We start from the raw sequence: 15,812 nt of genomic DNA, 5'->3' as shown, positions 1-15,812 counted from the left end.
GTGAGCCTTTACCCTTTTTTCTTCAGTTGGGGCTCCATGGACCTTACAGAAAAGCATGTACTGGTACTTTGTGTGCTGTGGTCCATTGACACTTTGGCCCTTTCTGGCAGTATTGGCCCTTCCTGCCCTTCTTTTGCTGGTTCTTCAACTTTTTATTGCGTTGAATGGGTCAGTTTACACTTTATAGCTGGGGGCAGAGAGTTATCTGCAGCATAGCCTATTGATTTCTATGACCTCTTGTCAGACTTACACACTGCAGAAGTGGTTCAGCCACAGATAAAATAAATGCTACATTAGCAGCTCTTCTAAATCCAATGTGGGTTGAATGAGGCCTATGACAAGCCCAGTGAGCTTTAAATTGAATTCTAAGGCACGATATTACTAAGGTAAAATTGCTGTGTTAAAGAGTCACATAATGTTGTTCGAGGTCTGCTGGGAAAAATAGTTGTGCGAGGCTCCTAATTCACACTGAGATGGTGTAAATACTTTGCTATACTGTATAGAAGAGACTAGTAGTGAGGCTGTGCTGGATTGTTCATGATAAAGCAACATGAAATATTAATGTAAAAGTGCTGGAATTTGTATTTTGGAGATGTTACAAAGGTGAAGGCGGCAGGATTTGGATAGTGATCGGATGTGGGAAGAAAGGAGAGTCCGAGTCAAGGATGACACCTAGCACCTTGGCATGAGGGGAGGTTTGGATAGCTGTGTTATCTATCTCAAGGGAAAAGTTGGGGGAAGGTGCACGGGCGGTAGGAAATATCAGGAGCTCAGTTTTTGAAAGGTTGAGTTTTAAGAAGTGTTGTGACATCCAGACGGATATGTCGGATAGTAGATTAGTGACACGCAAGGACACTGAGTGGGTGAGTTGGGGAGTGGAACAATATATTTGAGTGTCATCGGCATAGAGATGTTTTTGGAAACCATGTGAGGTTATTAACTGACCAAGGGAGAAGGTATAGATAGAGAATAGAAGGGGTCCAAGGACAGAGGACAGAGCCTTGGGGGACCCCTACAGACAGAGGAAGAGGAGGGGAGGAGTTAGATTTGTAGGTGACACTAAAGGAGCGCTTAGCTGGGTAGGAGGAGAACCATGAGAGAGCAGAGTCTTGTAGGACAAGCGAGTGGAGTTTTTTGAGGAGGAGTGGGTGGTCAGCAGTGTCAAAAGCAACAGAAAGGTCTAATAGCAAGAGTAAGGAGTAGTGACGATTGTTTTCAGCTATTAGTAAGTCATTCGTGAGTTTTAGGAGGGCAGTTTCAGTGGGGTGTAGAGGGCAAAAGCCGGACTGTAAGGGGTCGAGGAGATTGTTATCAGCGAGGTGGCGGCTCACACGGCTCTACATAAGGGGTTCTAGGAGTTTGGAGATGAATGCGAGTAAGGAGATTGGTCTGCAATTGTTGAGGTTGGTTGGGGTCCTGAGAGGGGTTTTTGGGTATTGGGGTGACTAGCGCATGTTTTAGAGGGGAGGAAAATATGCCAGTAGAGAGTGAGAGATTGAAAATGTGAGTAAGAGAGTGTAGGATAGAGTAAGAGGGTGACCAGCTATGTCTTTTTAGATGTCTGGTTTCTTTTGTTGGCCACAGTTGTAGTGGACGTGGTCTAAGTTTACGTGTAGTGAGGGGAGCCAAAGTGTCTAGGGAGGATGAGAGTGATCTGTTGTAGACAGAAGTAGCCAGGTCAGTGCAGGATACGATTCCCTAATATAGAAAAGTGCATTGCCCAAAAGAATGTTACCAGTGAAAGTTGTATTTCCAATGCAATGGGGCGCAATGTAATGTACAGTAAATTAATTCATTATTATTATTATTGTTCAGAATTTCTATAGCGCCAACAGTTTGCGCAGCGCTTTACAATATAAGGAAGACATTACAGTTACAGTACAAATCAAGACAAGGATGGTAATGAGGGGCCTGCCCCTGAGGGCTTCTAATACATTGTGGGTCTGATTTATAAAGGAGTAGAGAATGTTAAGAGTATGTCTGCTTTGCAAATTGACTTTTATTAAATAAGGTCAACCCGTGTTCACTTTAAATATCCAATTATGTGTGAGGGGTATATTTAAAATAGTGACATTTAAAGTGAACACTGGTTCACCTTGTTTACTAACATTCACTTTGTAACATGAATATACACTTTGCTAAGTGTCTGTAACTCAGCCCCAACGTAAAGTACTTTATACTATCCAGTTTATGGTGGCCCAGTGTCCATATCTGATATGCAAAAGATCATATTCAAGTGTGCCTCATAGGCATTATATATGAATTGGTCTCTAAGATGTTGGATGGATCAGATTGTCAGGTAATGCTATATACAGTAAAAGTTAATATGCTTATGTAGTTTTCGGATGAGGATCACACAATTTAGCATCCCACCACCATCTAACTTTTAGAAATGTGTGCCGGCCAAAAATTTGGTTTGTTTCGCGTTTCGGATTTATCGTTTTTTGGGATTCGTGTCCGAAAGTCAATTCGGTTCAGGATTCAGATGAATCAAAAATGTTATTAATTTTGAATGCGTTAAATAATTAGAAACACATTATTGTTGCAGCAAAGTGACATTCGAAAAAAAAAATCAAATTTTTATTTTTCACTTTTGACAGTCCACGGAAAGAGTATAAAAAAAGTGTGGGGTCCCCCCAATTCCTATCAGACCCTGTAGGTCTGGTAGGAATTTTAGGGGGGACCCCAAGGGAACCCCACCCCCCCATGTTGATGAGGACAAGGGCCTCTTCCCCACAACCCTGACCTGGTGGTTGTGGGGGGTCTGCGGGCAGGGAGGCTTATCTGAATTTAGATGCCCCCTTTCATTAATGGGGCACCCAAATGCTGTTGTTTAGTGCTGATTCACGCCAGCAGCTGTGCTTTAATGCAAGGCAGCTGGTGTGCAGTGCCAGGCACAGTGCTGATATGCCGATCCCGGCACACCGCACTGTTTACCTTTTTTTTTTTTTTGTTGGAACTCTCACAAGTGACATTTCATTAAGTTCTATGGGCACAGTGCGGTGCAATGCAGTTGTATCAGGTTGCACCCCGCTGCGCTGAGAAAAAGTACTGCATAAAGCGTTTCTTTCACTATACACCACCACAGCACAGTGTGAGCAGAACCCATTTGAAACAAAGCAAATTGCCTAGTCTAGCCTTGGGGCTGCACTGGAAAAGTAGCCAGCGAAGTCGCAATGCATCTGGTGTGAATCCAGCTTTACTTCTAAGGGGAGAAAAGCAGTTCTGATGTGAACAAAAGCCTGTTGACACAGGCCAGGCAATTCTGTTTTATTCTTTATAATGTAAAACATTTTTTATAATGTAAACAGATTTTTTCTATTTTTGTTTTTACTATTTATAAAAAATCTTTCACACACACACACTGTATATATTATTATTTTATTTTTATGTTTTTTTGCTTTTTTTACCCAGTGGAGGTTTTCCTTCACTTTCTCTCCCAGAGACACAATAGTAGTTGTAAGAGGATCTCTTGAAAGTGAGGGAAAAGCCCTCTCTGGAACCCTGCCACTGGAACTGGAAATGGACTGGAGCTGGAAATTTTATATTTTCGGTCAACAAAATTTTAGGCATTTGGTCACATGATCCCAGATGAAGGATCATAAGCATTCAAGCTGATCCTCCCCTTCTCTATGGATTATATGACCATATAGCAAGCCTTGTGTTTCTTTCTGTGAAGGGTAACTAAAGTAACAGTAGAGCCTTCTGAAAAAAATCTCTCACTTCCATCAAAAAGTAAGGGATATATTCCTCTATGTACGAAAGTTGGCAGAGACATGCATAGCATTCTTTTCCACCCCTGGGCCAACTAGGGTTGCCACCTTTTCTTCCATCGAAACCCGAACACTCTAGTGACGCACAGAAATATTTTTGGGAGAATGAGCTGCGGCTTATTCGTATGTAAATAGAATCACCCATTAATATGTAAATATCACAGTTGACACTATTTTCAGTGGGGAGGCCAGTAGCCCCTATCTCAATTTTGGTTGCCCCTGTCTGCCTGACATCTTGTGTCCGAGTTTCAGCTGCCATGAAACCTGGACACAGCATTCGAAACCCGAACTGTCCAGGTGAATCCTGGACAGGTGGCAACCCTAGGGCCAAATGCACATACAGAACGGTTCTGGTGCCGCTGTGCTTTGCTTTGGTTTATTTGAGGGATCTGTGGTTCCTTTAGGCCCAATTTGTCATATCACTGTCTACATACATCATCATCAGCTTCTCTTACGCTTCTCTTACGCATTTTGTGACTGAATGCCAGGCTTTTCTGAACATGTGGAGCCTGTACAGAACAGCATGGCATCCAGATGTATAAGGGGCAAAAAGAGCTGCTGGAGAGACCTGCAGGCACCATGAGGAGACTGTCCATTATACCTGTATGGATCTAATATGTGTGAAGGTAAATTGTTCCGTTTTCAAAACTGATTGAACCACAGCAATTTGTTTCACATGTTTGTGCAGTGAGTCAGCCCAGTCTTTGTAACGGAACGGGGTTGCACAACACTGATCTGTTTATGATATTTGATCATGCATTGCATCATATATTTTATTTGCTTAATAAATATTTTATCAAGAGGTTAATCAAGGTGAGCAATTCAGTTACTTGGCTGTATCCACTTTCTAAAACTGCTAACAAGTATAAGGAAGTAGCAGTTTTATTGGAAGAATTAGATAAGCTGAATGATAGGATAGTATAAACAAAGCAAGGTCCATGCAATAAAAGATCTGTACTCTGACACATGTGACTAGGACATGTGACCATGGACTTCATCTCAGGGGAGGAAAATGCCTTTCCCTGAGATCTTGTGAGATTGCAGATGAGATTTCCCAGCAATGCTCTGCTAACCTTCCCAGGATGCATCTCTTTTGCACAGGGTACTATACCAGGAAGTGGAAAAACTGTAATTGTAAGTGAAAGGAAAATATGTTTATTTAACCAACGAATGTAAGATACTTCATAACGGTATTCAGAGCTGCATGCTTATGTGATTTTTAATGAAAGGGGATTGAGGTCCACTTTAACCAGTTGCCGTCCGCCCCTTGAAAAAAAACGGACGGACGGCACTGCTGCATTAGCGGGTAAACTGCTGCATTAGCGGGTAAACTGCTGCATTAGCGGCAGAAAAAAACCCGTGCAATGCATAGATCCATTACCGGCTGTTTAACATATACCCGATCGGCGGCTCTATAGCCAGCCGATCGTGTATATATGCTGGTGTATATCAGCTTCTTTTGGGGTCCCCAGGTGACATTAGGGGTCCTAGAGACCCCTAATTTCTCCATAAAGAGGACCTGTCAGTATACCTGTGCTATTATATAGGGGGATTGTTATCCCCCATGTCAGTGGTTCTCAACCTTTCTAGGGCCGGGACCCCTTGTTAACATTTGCCAAGTTGTGGTGACCCCCAATGGTAAAATTTAGGGATGACGCGGCTGCTGCAGCGACATCTGGCGGCGTGGCAGGAGAACTGACACTGCTGCACTAGGAAAGAGCTGAGGAGGACTCTCACCTAGCACAGCAGAAGTCACCCAGCGACCCACAGCTTGAGAACCACTGCTTAAAGGAGACAACGAATCCCAGAGGAATACAACAAATCTCAGCAATAGTTCATTATACTATAATGTTCTATTGCTGGGATTTGTAGTCCTCTGCAGCTGCTGGTATTCTGCGGTGTGCTGTATAATGATTATACGGCGCAACACAGAATAACGCCAGCTACAGAGGAATACAGCAAATCGCAGCAATAGTACATTATGCTATAATGTACTATTGCTGGGATTTGTAGTCCTCTGTAGCTGGCGTTATTCTGCATTGCTGTATAATTTATTATTGCTGGGATTTGTAGTCCTCTATAGCTGGTGGTATTCTGCAGTGTGCTGCATAATGATTATACGTCGCAACACAGAATAACGCCAGCTACAGAGGAATAGAGCAAATTGCAGCAATAGTACATTATACTATAATGTACTATTGCTGGGATTTGTAGTCCTTTGTAGCTGGTGTTATTCTCCATTGCAGAACGCACAGTATCGACGTGAAGCCTCCCTTCAGGTCCCACGCTGTTCTGCCAGCCAGCCAATTGGAGCTCTGCAGTCTTCCTCCCAGCCAATGGCAGCTAACTTGGGTGGAGGAAGACTGCAGATGACGGACAGCCAGCTGAACTGGACCGTTGAGGGTACTTTCAGACTTCTGCATTGTCCTTCTTCTAGAATATCACTCCAAAGCACAACTACAGTAGCAGACAACACAGCCACAGTGCCGTGCACATGCCATGTGTTGGAGTGTTCAAACAAAGGGCCCCTCTTTTGTGTGTTAGTGCCCTGCCAGCCAAACCAAAATGAACAGGCTGCCTTTAATGATGAGACGGCCTTCTCTTCTTGTTCTACACTGGAGAAATGCTTTGTGACTATTTCACTGCAGGGCTACTGTACAAAACTGACCATGACTTTCCTTATGTTGCAGAAGGGCTGAAGGAGGAGCCTTTGAAGAAAAGATCTACTGATGATATTTCTAGCACAGCAGCAGGCGATGCCGACCCTCCCGAAGGCTTGAATTCATCTGATGATGTAGGTTGGAAGGGTGATCATGGCATAGAAGGGCAAATGACAGGCCCAGGCTTTCACAGTTCTGCTGCTTGCAGTGGCAGCAATGAATGTGATGAGAAAACGGTGAAAGATACATCACCGTTTATCACGCCTACTGTGCAACCCCCCCGCAGAGCCACCGATCAGGACATTAAGGAACGACAGTCCTTCTTTAACAAACTCTATAAAAGGGTTGCTTGGAAGCTGGTGTCTGTGGGCGGGTTTAATCCGAACCTCGACTATACAGAGGTACTTGATGAATGTGTTAAGACTCTAAAATCCACACTGGACATTGCTTTTGTGCCACTAAAAGAATTGGCAGAATTACCTCAAAACAAATCTTCTCAGGAAAACATGGTGTGTGAAATGAGATGCCAGGCTGTTTACATTGGCATAGGTTGTGGCAAAACAAGAGAGAGCGCCCGAGCCTTGGCATCTAGAGAAGCAATCAAACTTTTTCAGAAGAAGAAAGTGGTGGTGAAGATATGTAAGAGGAAATACAACGGCCGGGAGGTGGAAGACTTGGTTCTCTTGGATGACGAGACCCGCGCCCCACAGTTGCCTCCGGCATTAAGAAACCCCCAGGATCTTCTATGAGACACTTTCTTACCCCAACTCTTCAGTACACAGTTCTAACGCTTTACACTTTATATGTTTAAAAAAAAAAATTACTTTTTCAGATATTTTGTATTTCTGTTTTAATATGAGAATGTCATCTGTCTTCATAAAGTGACGGCTTTTTTTTCTGCTTAGAATGCTTAGGTATCATTTAATTTGTGGTTTTATGTGTATAAAATCATTTTAATAATTCAATAAACAGTTTGCCTTTAGCATATCACCTGTGACAGTCCCCCAAACATTAGTGGATTTGTATATTTACATTTCTATACAAAGATAGAATAAAAATCTGAAGATGTAACTAGATTTCGTATGACCTGACCCTATGTATCAGCTTTGCAAACATATTCAATTGTTGTTTTTCTCTGTACATAATCCAGAAGCGGTTTTATAGGGCTGTGATTTCCTCTCGCCACACATTACTATCTGATTGGACAAGCTTCATCAGATCTGACTACAATTGTTGTGTCTGATGTGATAGATTAGGCAGGTCCTTGTATTACATCGGTTTGGTAAATCTAAATTGATTGTACAGTCAGACTGTAACGTGTATGGTGACCCTTAAGCCCTGTTCACATTGATCGATTTATCGCGCGGTAATTCCCGCGATATCGCGGCAAATTACTGCGCGATATCGCGCTCCAATGCATTTCAAAGGGGCAAAGGGTCCTGCTGTTGCGGGTCGTGTGTCGCTACAGCAGGACCCTTTTTGGAGCAGATTTAGCCGCCATTCAAGCTTGCTCAATGCAAGCTTGAACGCAATATCGCGCGGCAAATCTCGCCATGTCGCGCAATATGCAAATCGCGCGACAAACGCACGATTTGCATATCGCGCAGTGGGAACGGGGCCATACTGTGCTAGATTTTTATTTCTTCTTTCTTCCCGTGGTCTCTTTTCTGTGCCAGTCAGTCTCCTTCATATGAATCATTAACCCCTTCATGACTGAGCTTGTTTTTAGTTTCTGTTCGTAAATGACTGACACACTTTTGACATTTTTGCTGTGTGATTCTTCCACGTCAGTAATATACTTTCTTACAAAGTGCACCCACACATATTATATATTGTTTTTTAGAGGACAAATAGGGCTATATATTTATATCACATATGTGTGTCTAACGTATGTGTGTCTAACGCTTCACTAGGACAAATAAAATATTTAAAAAAAGAGGAAAAAAACGTAAAAAAATACACTTTTTTCCCAGTTTTGATTTGTAGTATTTTTTTTACAAAACCAGCACAGCTAAAAAAAAATGCAATAAATACATTTATTTATTTGTCCATTATTTTATTTTTTTTACACATTTTTTTTTAAACACTTTTCACGATTTTTTTTTCACTTTTCACTTTTTTTTCAACTTAAAAAAGGTTATTTTATTTATTTAATTATATCAAGCAGTCATTGTGAATTAATCTCACTGTTACTGCATGATAAATTAATAAATTTTTGGTTATTATCAGGCTGCTTCAAACTTCAGAACAGCCGATAATAAGTTAGTGACACTGATCCTGCAGCAGTTCAGGATTCAGCTGTCACTAAGGCTGGGATCACACCTAGGCGTTTTTCCGCGGTTTCGTACTCGCGGAAAAATGCTCAAACAGGGAAATGCCATTATTTTCAATGTGCATGGTTCCCATCTGGGCGGTTTTCCGCGAGTACGAACGTGCGGGAAACCGCCCTACGCCCAAAGAAGTACATGTACTTCTTTGGGGCGTTTTGGTCGGGCGGTTCCATTGGGATACAGCCATGTATCCCTCGGAAACGCGCGTTTTTCACACGTTTTTTTTACCGCACATAGCGGTAAAAAAAACGCGCAAAAAACGTGCATATTCAATCCACCTAGGTGTGAACTCAGCCTAAAGGTTTTCTGATTGTTGCAACAACGATCAGGAACTGAAACATTCTTCATTCAGGAATAGATACATTATGTGTCTATTCCTGAAAGTGAAAGAAAAAAAAAAGCCAGTATAGCTTGAGAGAGATATCTCTCGATCTATACGAGCTGTCAGAATGCCGGCAAAAGCCGACATGTGAGTCTGCTTTGCTGTGACTCTCAGGCACCCGATATTAAGGTATTGGGTGTCTGAAAAAGGTTAACCCTTTCATTAATGAATGCCCTTGTAGTAAGGGCATCCATTAATGAATGGTAAAAGCTGAGTGTGTGTGTGTACGTGATTTATCCCTTCCTGAGACCTCTACGCCTGGCCTGTATGTAACAGATAGTCACCGAAGACAATCTTCATCAGATAGCTCAACTCGCCAAATACCTTTCAGCCACGAAGATCTTTATTGAATGCAGCAGGCTACTAGCAAACAATTGGATGTAGAAGATGGTTGAAATGACGGTATTTGCAGGTCAAAAAAAGGTAATGCCTTCCTCTCTCGTGCAAATGGGGCCAGAAATTGGCTGAATGAAACACAGGAACACAGGAAGGAGTGTCCCATTATACAGGCAAGGAGGTGCAATAAACAAAATGAACCACAAGATGGCACTATGACAAACATTTGCTATACATAACACCCATTGCTGGTAACGGCACATGCGCACATGCCAGCCTATTTATTTCAATGGGCTGCCATAACACAATGCACATTGACGCATTTTTACATGTTAACGCAACAAACCAGGGTACCGAGGTCTGGGTGGACACTTTTAACTTCCCTTTTGGTCTGTTAAAAACTGCGGTTGATCATGCCAGAAATCCAGTGAGCTGATTACTTCTTGTGCACTTTGCCTATGCCACACTAAAATCCCAAACATTGTTGTCAGCCCTGGCCAGTTCACACCTGAAGGCTATAGAACGCCTCCCCCTTTGTTTTGGATATTGCGAGGTGTTCTGTAGTTCATATTAGAAGTGGATAGCCTAGGTAGCGACACCATAACACACAGGCCAATTCCCCTGCACATAGACAATGCAAGCGAACAATTCCTACTCCATCTCCTCTGCTCGCAGTCTCCTCCCACCTACACACCCACGGAAGTGTTATCAGTGACAACCGCAGTCTCATTGGTTGTTCTCATGGCCGACACATTAGACAATTGCATATGTAAACAGTATATTACCCAGCTTACATTGCGCGTCTGGTTGGCTGTTTAATTTATTATTGAATGAATCCATTGTTATAGTTCAGGTACCTCGTAGGGTAACCAGATACTTAGCTACAAACAAATATACAACTTTGCACTCCATTTATGACTTCACCTGGGTCACTATAAGTTGTCTTTGTCAATGTTACCCGAGCTATATAAACTTTGCACACCGACGTCAGTGTCAGGTGTTCTGAAGACCTGACGTCTAGGCTACGCACAGAGGACGTACGTTCCTCAGCTCCGCCTAGGGGAAAGTCCCCGGACCTCGGGCAGAGAGTGCCGCGCACTCTAGTAGTGCGTACTAATCCTGCCCTGCTACTCATATCAGTCCGCCAAGAAGCTCCCAGAGCCGAGCGGTTTGGGTTAGGGCGGGACCTCTCGTCAGTGTCCATAGAAATGCAGGTAGCGAGGTAGACATACCGCGCCAACTCAACGGGGCTCATTCTCAGAATGTCTGTTTTATACTATTTATGAACAGGGGGGGCATGAGGATGGTGTGAAGCAGAAACTCCTCTTTAGTGCATGGCTGCAGCTGGCAGTATACTGAGATGCTGCAGCTGAAACGGATCCCGACAATTGTGTCTGGATTCACCCAGATGCGTGAGTGACAGCTGGCTCTGCCTATCTAGAGGCAGAGCCAGCTGTACCCACTGGAGGATCGGACGGGGGAGGGGAGAATCCAGTCACGACTCTCTGCAGTGACAGTAGAGAGGTGAGCGAACGCCGGTATGTGTTCGCTCACTTCCCGCTCTACTGAGCCGACCTGTGACAGTTTCATTGTCACAGGTCGGCTCAGATTAGAAAAAGCACTCACCTCATAATTCTCCTTTTAAAATCCAGAGAGCTACACTTAAAAGAGAACTATGGGGTAAGTGTTTTTCCCATAGTTCTCTTGAGGGTCACGTGAGGACATATACAAGCGTCCTCCCGTGACACAAAGCTCAGTATATAGCGGGCTACAGCTCGTGGTATACTGAGACCGTCTCAGCCGGGACAGATCCCAACATTACTTTTGAGATCCACCCAGCTGTGTGAGTGACAGCCGGCTCTGCCTCTAGATAGGGAAATGATCGAGAAGTGAGCGAGCGACGGTATATGTTCGCTCACTTCCCGATCTAGTGAGCCGACGTGTGACAGTTTCATTGTCACATGTCGGCTCGAACTATGAGGGTGAGTGTAATTCACTCGCCTCATAGTTCTCCTTTAAGTTTTGGACACTCCCACCAAACATGTAAATATGTGCCCTGTAAACCGCATTTTCTCCAGCAAAGAGGAAAAACATTTTGATAAATTTACTCTAGGGAATATGGGACCCGGTACCACCGGGTACACTGCAAGGGTTAAGTTTAACTATGCCCAGAGTGCTTTAAACACACGTTATGGCTGGGATAGGCAACCTCGTCATTACAGCTGTGGTGCAACTACACGTCCCATGAGGCTTTGCAAAGGGGGTAAGGGAGTGACTTGCTTTGCTGTGTTTATGGAGACACACACAGCTTATTAGCGCACACAAGGGTGGCTCCAAGGACCCTGCAAGGGAAAGGAGCCACCCTAAAACAGGTTATCAGGGCCAGCTAATTCTGCAGGGAAAAAAAAACTTAAATATCAAGGAGCAGCACCCATTATAAGTGATTTCATTTGCATTTAAAATAGATTAAAACCTTCTGACTTTAATATCATTTTAAATGTATGTATAGCAATCACCACTGCTAGTTTGCTTCAGGTGGCATAGTATAGTTATGTATGAAGCTGACAGCTGACCAACATGTTCTGCAGAATGCTCCAAAGTAATCTAGTCGCAAGCAGTCAGAAAACTCTCATGTAGATCGCCGCTTTTCTGCTAAACAATAGATGCAAGTCCAGTGCGCGCTGTCAGAATACAAAAGAAACAGCGGGAATTCCTCAATCAAGGTGCTCATAGGGTTGATGGAACAATCTATAGTGTATGGCCAGCTTGCCACTTACACGTTACTTAGCATTCAGGGACTTCACATGCGTTGCACCTTACTGGGAGGAGTGCTATTACATTAGTGTTATCAGATTGCATGCAGTCTGATGCTGATTTGTATTCTATGTTCATTTGGTTTCCCCTAATCAATCTGTCATCGTTTGCATCTGTCTGCTGCTGGGCAAACCCTGGGCACAGAGCAGAGCAACCAATGGGAGGCTAATGACCAGTGGTGCATGCTGGGGGAGTAGATAAATACTTGGGGTGAACCATGTGAGCTCTCGCTTCTTCCCCCGGGCCCAGCCTATGGACTGCATTAGATGGCTAGGCCTGAAGCCTGGGGACTAGCCATATGATTGCACTGGAGCCTTATGGTTGGAGGCCCAGTGGTTATTACTGATGACAAGGATAAACATGACTAGTAACTTCTACCTTAAGTATTGTTGTGTCAAGTACTCTACTTGCTGAGCATGGCAACAGTAAGCACACTCTGCCATATAAAGGAATCTACATCTGCCTGGATGATCCTAACCCTCTACCTCTCTCCCTGAAGTTCTAAAATAAAGTTCTCAGCATCATATCTACAGTCTGGACATCACTTTAATTGATCACCATAGCAGTAAGCGCTAATGGGAAAAGTGAGTGGAATTACCCCTAGACACGAAGATAACTGAATTGTGGTAACCTATAGCAACCCACCCTAGAGACATGGTGTGCTGTGGATCCATCATAGAGGTTTCTTGCAGAGGTAACACAGGGAGACCTCTTAGTTCTTTTACTGTAGATCAACCCTTAGGAGCTAACGGTGTTATCCTGTGCTGGGATATCACTGACTGAGAAAGGCGGGCGCTACACATGAATAATATATCTGATGCGGTATCAATATTAAGCACAGGTTAATTTCCAATACTGGGGGTTTCTTTTCACCTGCATGGTTTGGTCATTTTACATGTATTTGTCATCTTATTTTCAAAAGTGTTTAGTACCTGCCATGTTGTGCTATGAGAAAAGGATGATTTCGCTTTTTCCAGGGTCTATGAGTTTTTTAACCAATGGCTGTGCTTCAGTGATACAATCGGTCACCACGCGGTACTTATACACTGAGTGGCCAGATTATTATGACCACCCCATCAGTACTTCGTTGGGCCACGAGATGACTCCACGAGATGACTTCGTTGGGCCGCCTCGTGACTCCACGAGATGTTGAAAGGTGATGCGAGGAATCTGACACTGCACTGTTGCCCTTCTGTTGTCTTGTACCAGTCTTGCCACTCTCCGTTCTGCCCTAACATGCCCTAGCATCTCATGATGAGGGAGCATAGAGCCGGTCTCCCGGCCAATCAGAAAGCAGGGCGCCGCGTCATTACCCGGCGCCCAGCTATCATGATTGACCAGCAAGATGGCTCTGCCTGGGTAGCGGAGGAAGGCCGCTCCTGGCTAGAGAGGCCCCGGGGGTGACAGGCTGGACATGCCGAGGTGAGAGGGGACAAAGATCCGCACTGATCGTATGGGACGGCTTTCTTGTTAATCGGAAAGCCGGGTAGCGAGTTATTACACGCCACCTGGCATCCTGAATGGTACTTCCGGTACTCGCTAATTGGCATCGGCGAGTACCGGAAAAAAATTATCGGTACCAAAATACCGGTATCGGTGCATCCCTAATTATTGCAAAAGGCAGCCAGTGCTGCCCCAACGCATCTGGTGTGAATCGGCTATACATGAAGATGAGAAGATCTTAGTATAGATGCACTGGAATTACGCGTCTGTACAGGATATTGTTACCTTACTAGAAATGTACTGTGGCAAAAGTACTTAAACAGTTTGGGGGTGAGGACGGGAAAGTGTTTCTTTCCTATTCAGTGTAAATAAAGCATGAGACCTCCAGCATGCATTGAAGAATTGTTAATGGTGGTGTCAAGGACTTGTTCACAAATGTTTTCCTTGTGCCATTGCATGGAACCTATGTTGGAAACCATTTGGGAATTCACAAGAAAAGAGCAAAACAACTGTTGAAAAGTATGAGGCGTGGACAACCATGAAGTGAAAACATGCAATGCAAGGGAAGTTTGCTTTTCCAGGAGATGAGCCATTTCTGGAGCCTTTTAAAAAGAAAGAGAAGGATGATCATCAGGAAGAATGATTGAGTGACCAGTCACCCCAGGCCAACCCTAGAGGGAAATGGCCCAAGTATTGAAATATATTGCTCCATTAGCTGGTTCACACGCCCTCCTCCTTTCCGCAAAATACACAGTCTGAGCCGACTAAACTGCGCTGTAATCCATATATCCAAATGTAGATTTCTGATAGGATGGGCAGATGTTTCTTTCATGTGCAGGATGTGATTGAAAGTCTGGTTTCACCTTTTCCATGCTGTGCAAGAAGGAGGATGGTTAGTACTCACTAGGGGAATAATTGGCAGTCAGAGAACTATTCAGAGCAGAGATGTCTGTAAACATTGGCAATTGTGAGGACCCATTCACACCATTGCTTTGTGATAATGCTCACATTACTGCAATTCATGTTATATGTTTTTTGCTGCACTGTGGTGCCATTCATTGTGAATAGCACCCCAAAGCACCTCCAAAACGTATGTGTGCAGTAAAACACAGTGGGGCTTGGCACAATTCATGGTGTTTTGTGCTTTACTCTGCAATAAAATGCAGCCTGCCTCATTTTCTGGTGCGTTGCTGTGCTGGGCTGTTTTACACAACGCATAATGAGATGACGTTGCAGCACACATCATTGTTGTGGTATGAATGGGCCCTTAGGGTTGCTGTTTCAAGCTTGCAAACAAGGCAAATGACCTGGGTTATATATGTGGACATGAAATCTTGTACTTGTAAGTAAAAGTAGTTTTAGATGTTTGTGGCATTGGTAGTTCCATCCATTTTCCCTTCTATTCAAGTGCATCACAATGTGTTATTGAATAAACAGTACAGGTCCCTACAACAGGGGTGCCCACAAGGTCAATCGCGATCTACCAGTTGATCGCGTAGCAATCACTGGTAGATCGCGATGTCCTCTCCTCCCGCCGGCGGGGCTTCTCTGGATCCCCGATGTGCTCTCCCCATCTGTATGCAGCGGGGATCCGAGAAGAAGTGAAGGAACCGCTGCAGCCTGCGGCGGAGGACGGAGCTGCTGTCACAGAACTAATACCGAGTGGTGAGGAGAGAGAGACGCTTGGCCTGGATCTGACAGCCGGCGCCTCTCTCTCCCCTCACTGCTCGGTCTTCTGTGACAGCGGCTCCGCCCCAACCCCCCCCCGCGGCTGAAGTGTTCTTTCACTTGTCGGATCCCCCGCTACCTCTGCCCGGGAAAGCAGGGGGATCCATGGGAGAAGATGAGCCCCTTTGTGCGTGGTTGAGCGGCAGAGGATCGGTACATATCTGATATGTACTGGTCCTCTGTGCCGGACAAACATTGGAGCGATCAGCTGATCACTCCAGTGTTTGTAAAAAACTGGGGATTAGAGGTGCACCAAAATGGAAATTTCCTTTTTTATTAAATATTTTAATTTTTTACTTTACTTTTAGGGGTTTCTGGGAAATATTAGGGGTCTAAACTAGGGATG

The 15,812-nt window shown here is 44.2% G+C and overlaps 1 protein-coding gene across 1 annotated transcript in view; it reads left to right on the top strand.

Moving 5' to 3' along the window:
- CDKN2AIP (CDKN2A interacting protein) overlaps positions 1–6,484 on the top strand; it is a 54,628-nt gene extending 48,144 nt beyond the window's left edge. Inside the window, exon 3 of the mRNA XM_018576227.1 lies at positions 6,464–6,484. Coding sequence (XP_018431729.1) covers positions 6,464–6,472 — 9 coding nt within the window. The 3' untranslated portion in view covers positions 6,473–6,484. The remainder of the gene's footprint in view (positions 1–6,463) is intronic.
- Positions 6,485–15,812: the final 9,328 nt, after the last annotated feature.

Source organism: Nanorana parkeri, unplaced genomic scaffold (assembly GCF_000935625.1).
Source record: "Nanorana parkeri isolate BGI_ZX_2015 unplaced genomic scaffold, ASM93562v1 scaffold60, whole genome shotgun sequence".
NCBI lineage: Eukaryota > Metazoa > Chordata > Amphibia > Anura > Dicroglossidae > Nanorana > Nanorana parkeri.
The sequence above is the reverse complement of the archived record's forward strand: the minus strand, read 5'-3'. Positions and strand labels throughout refer to the sequence as shown.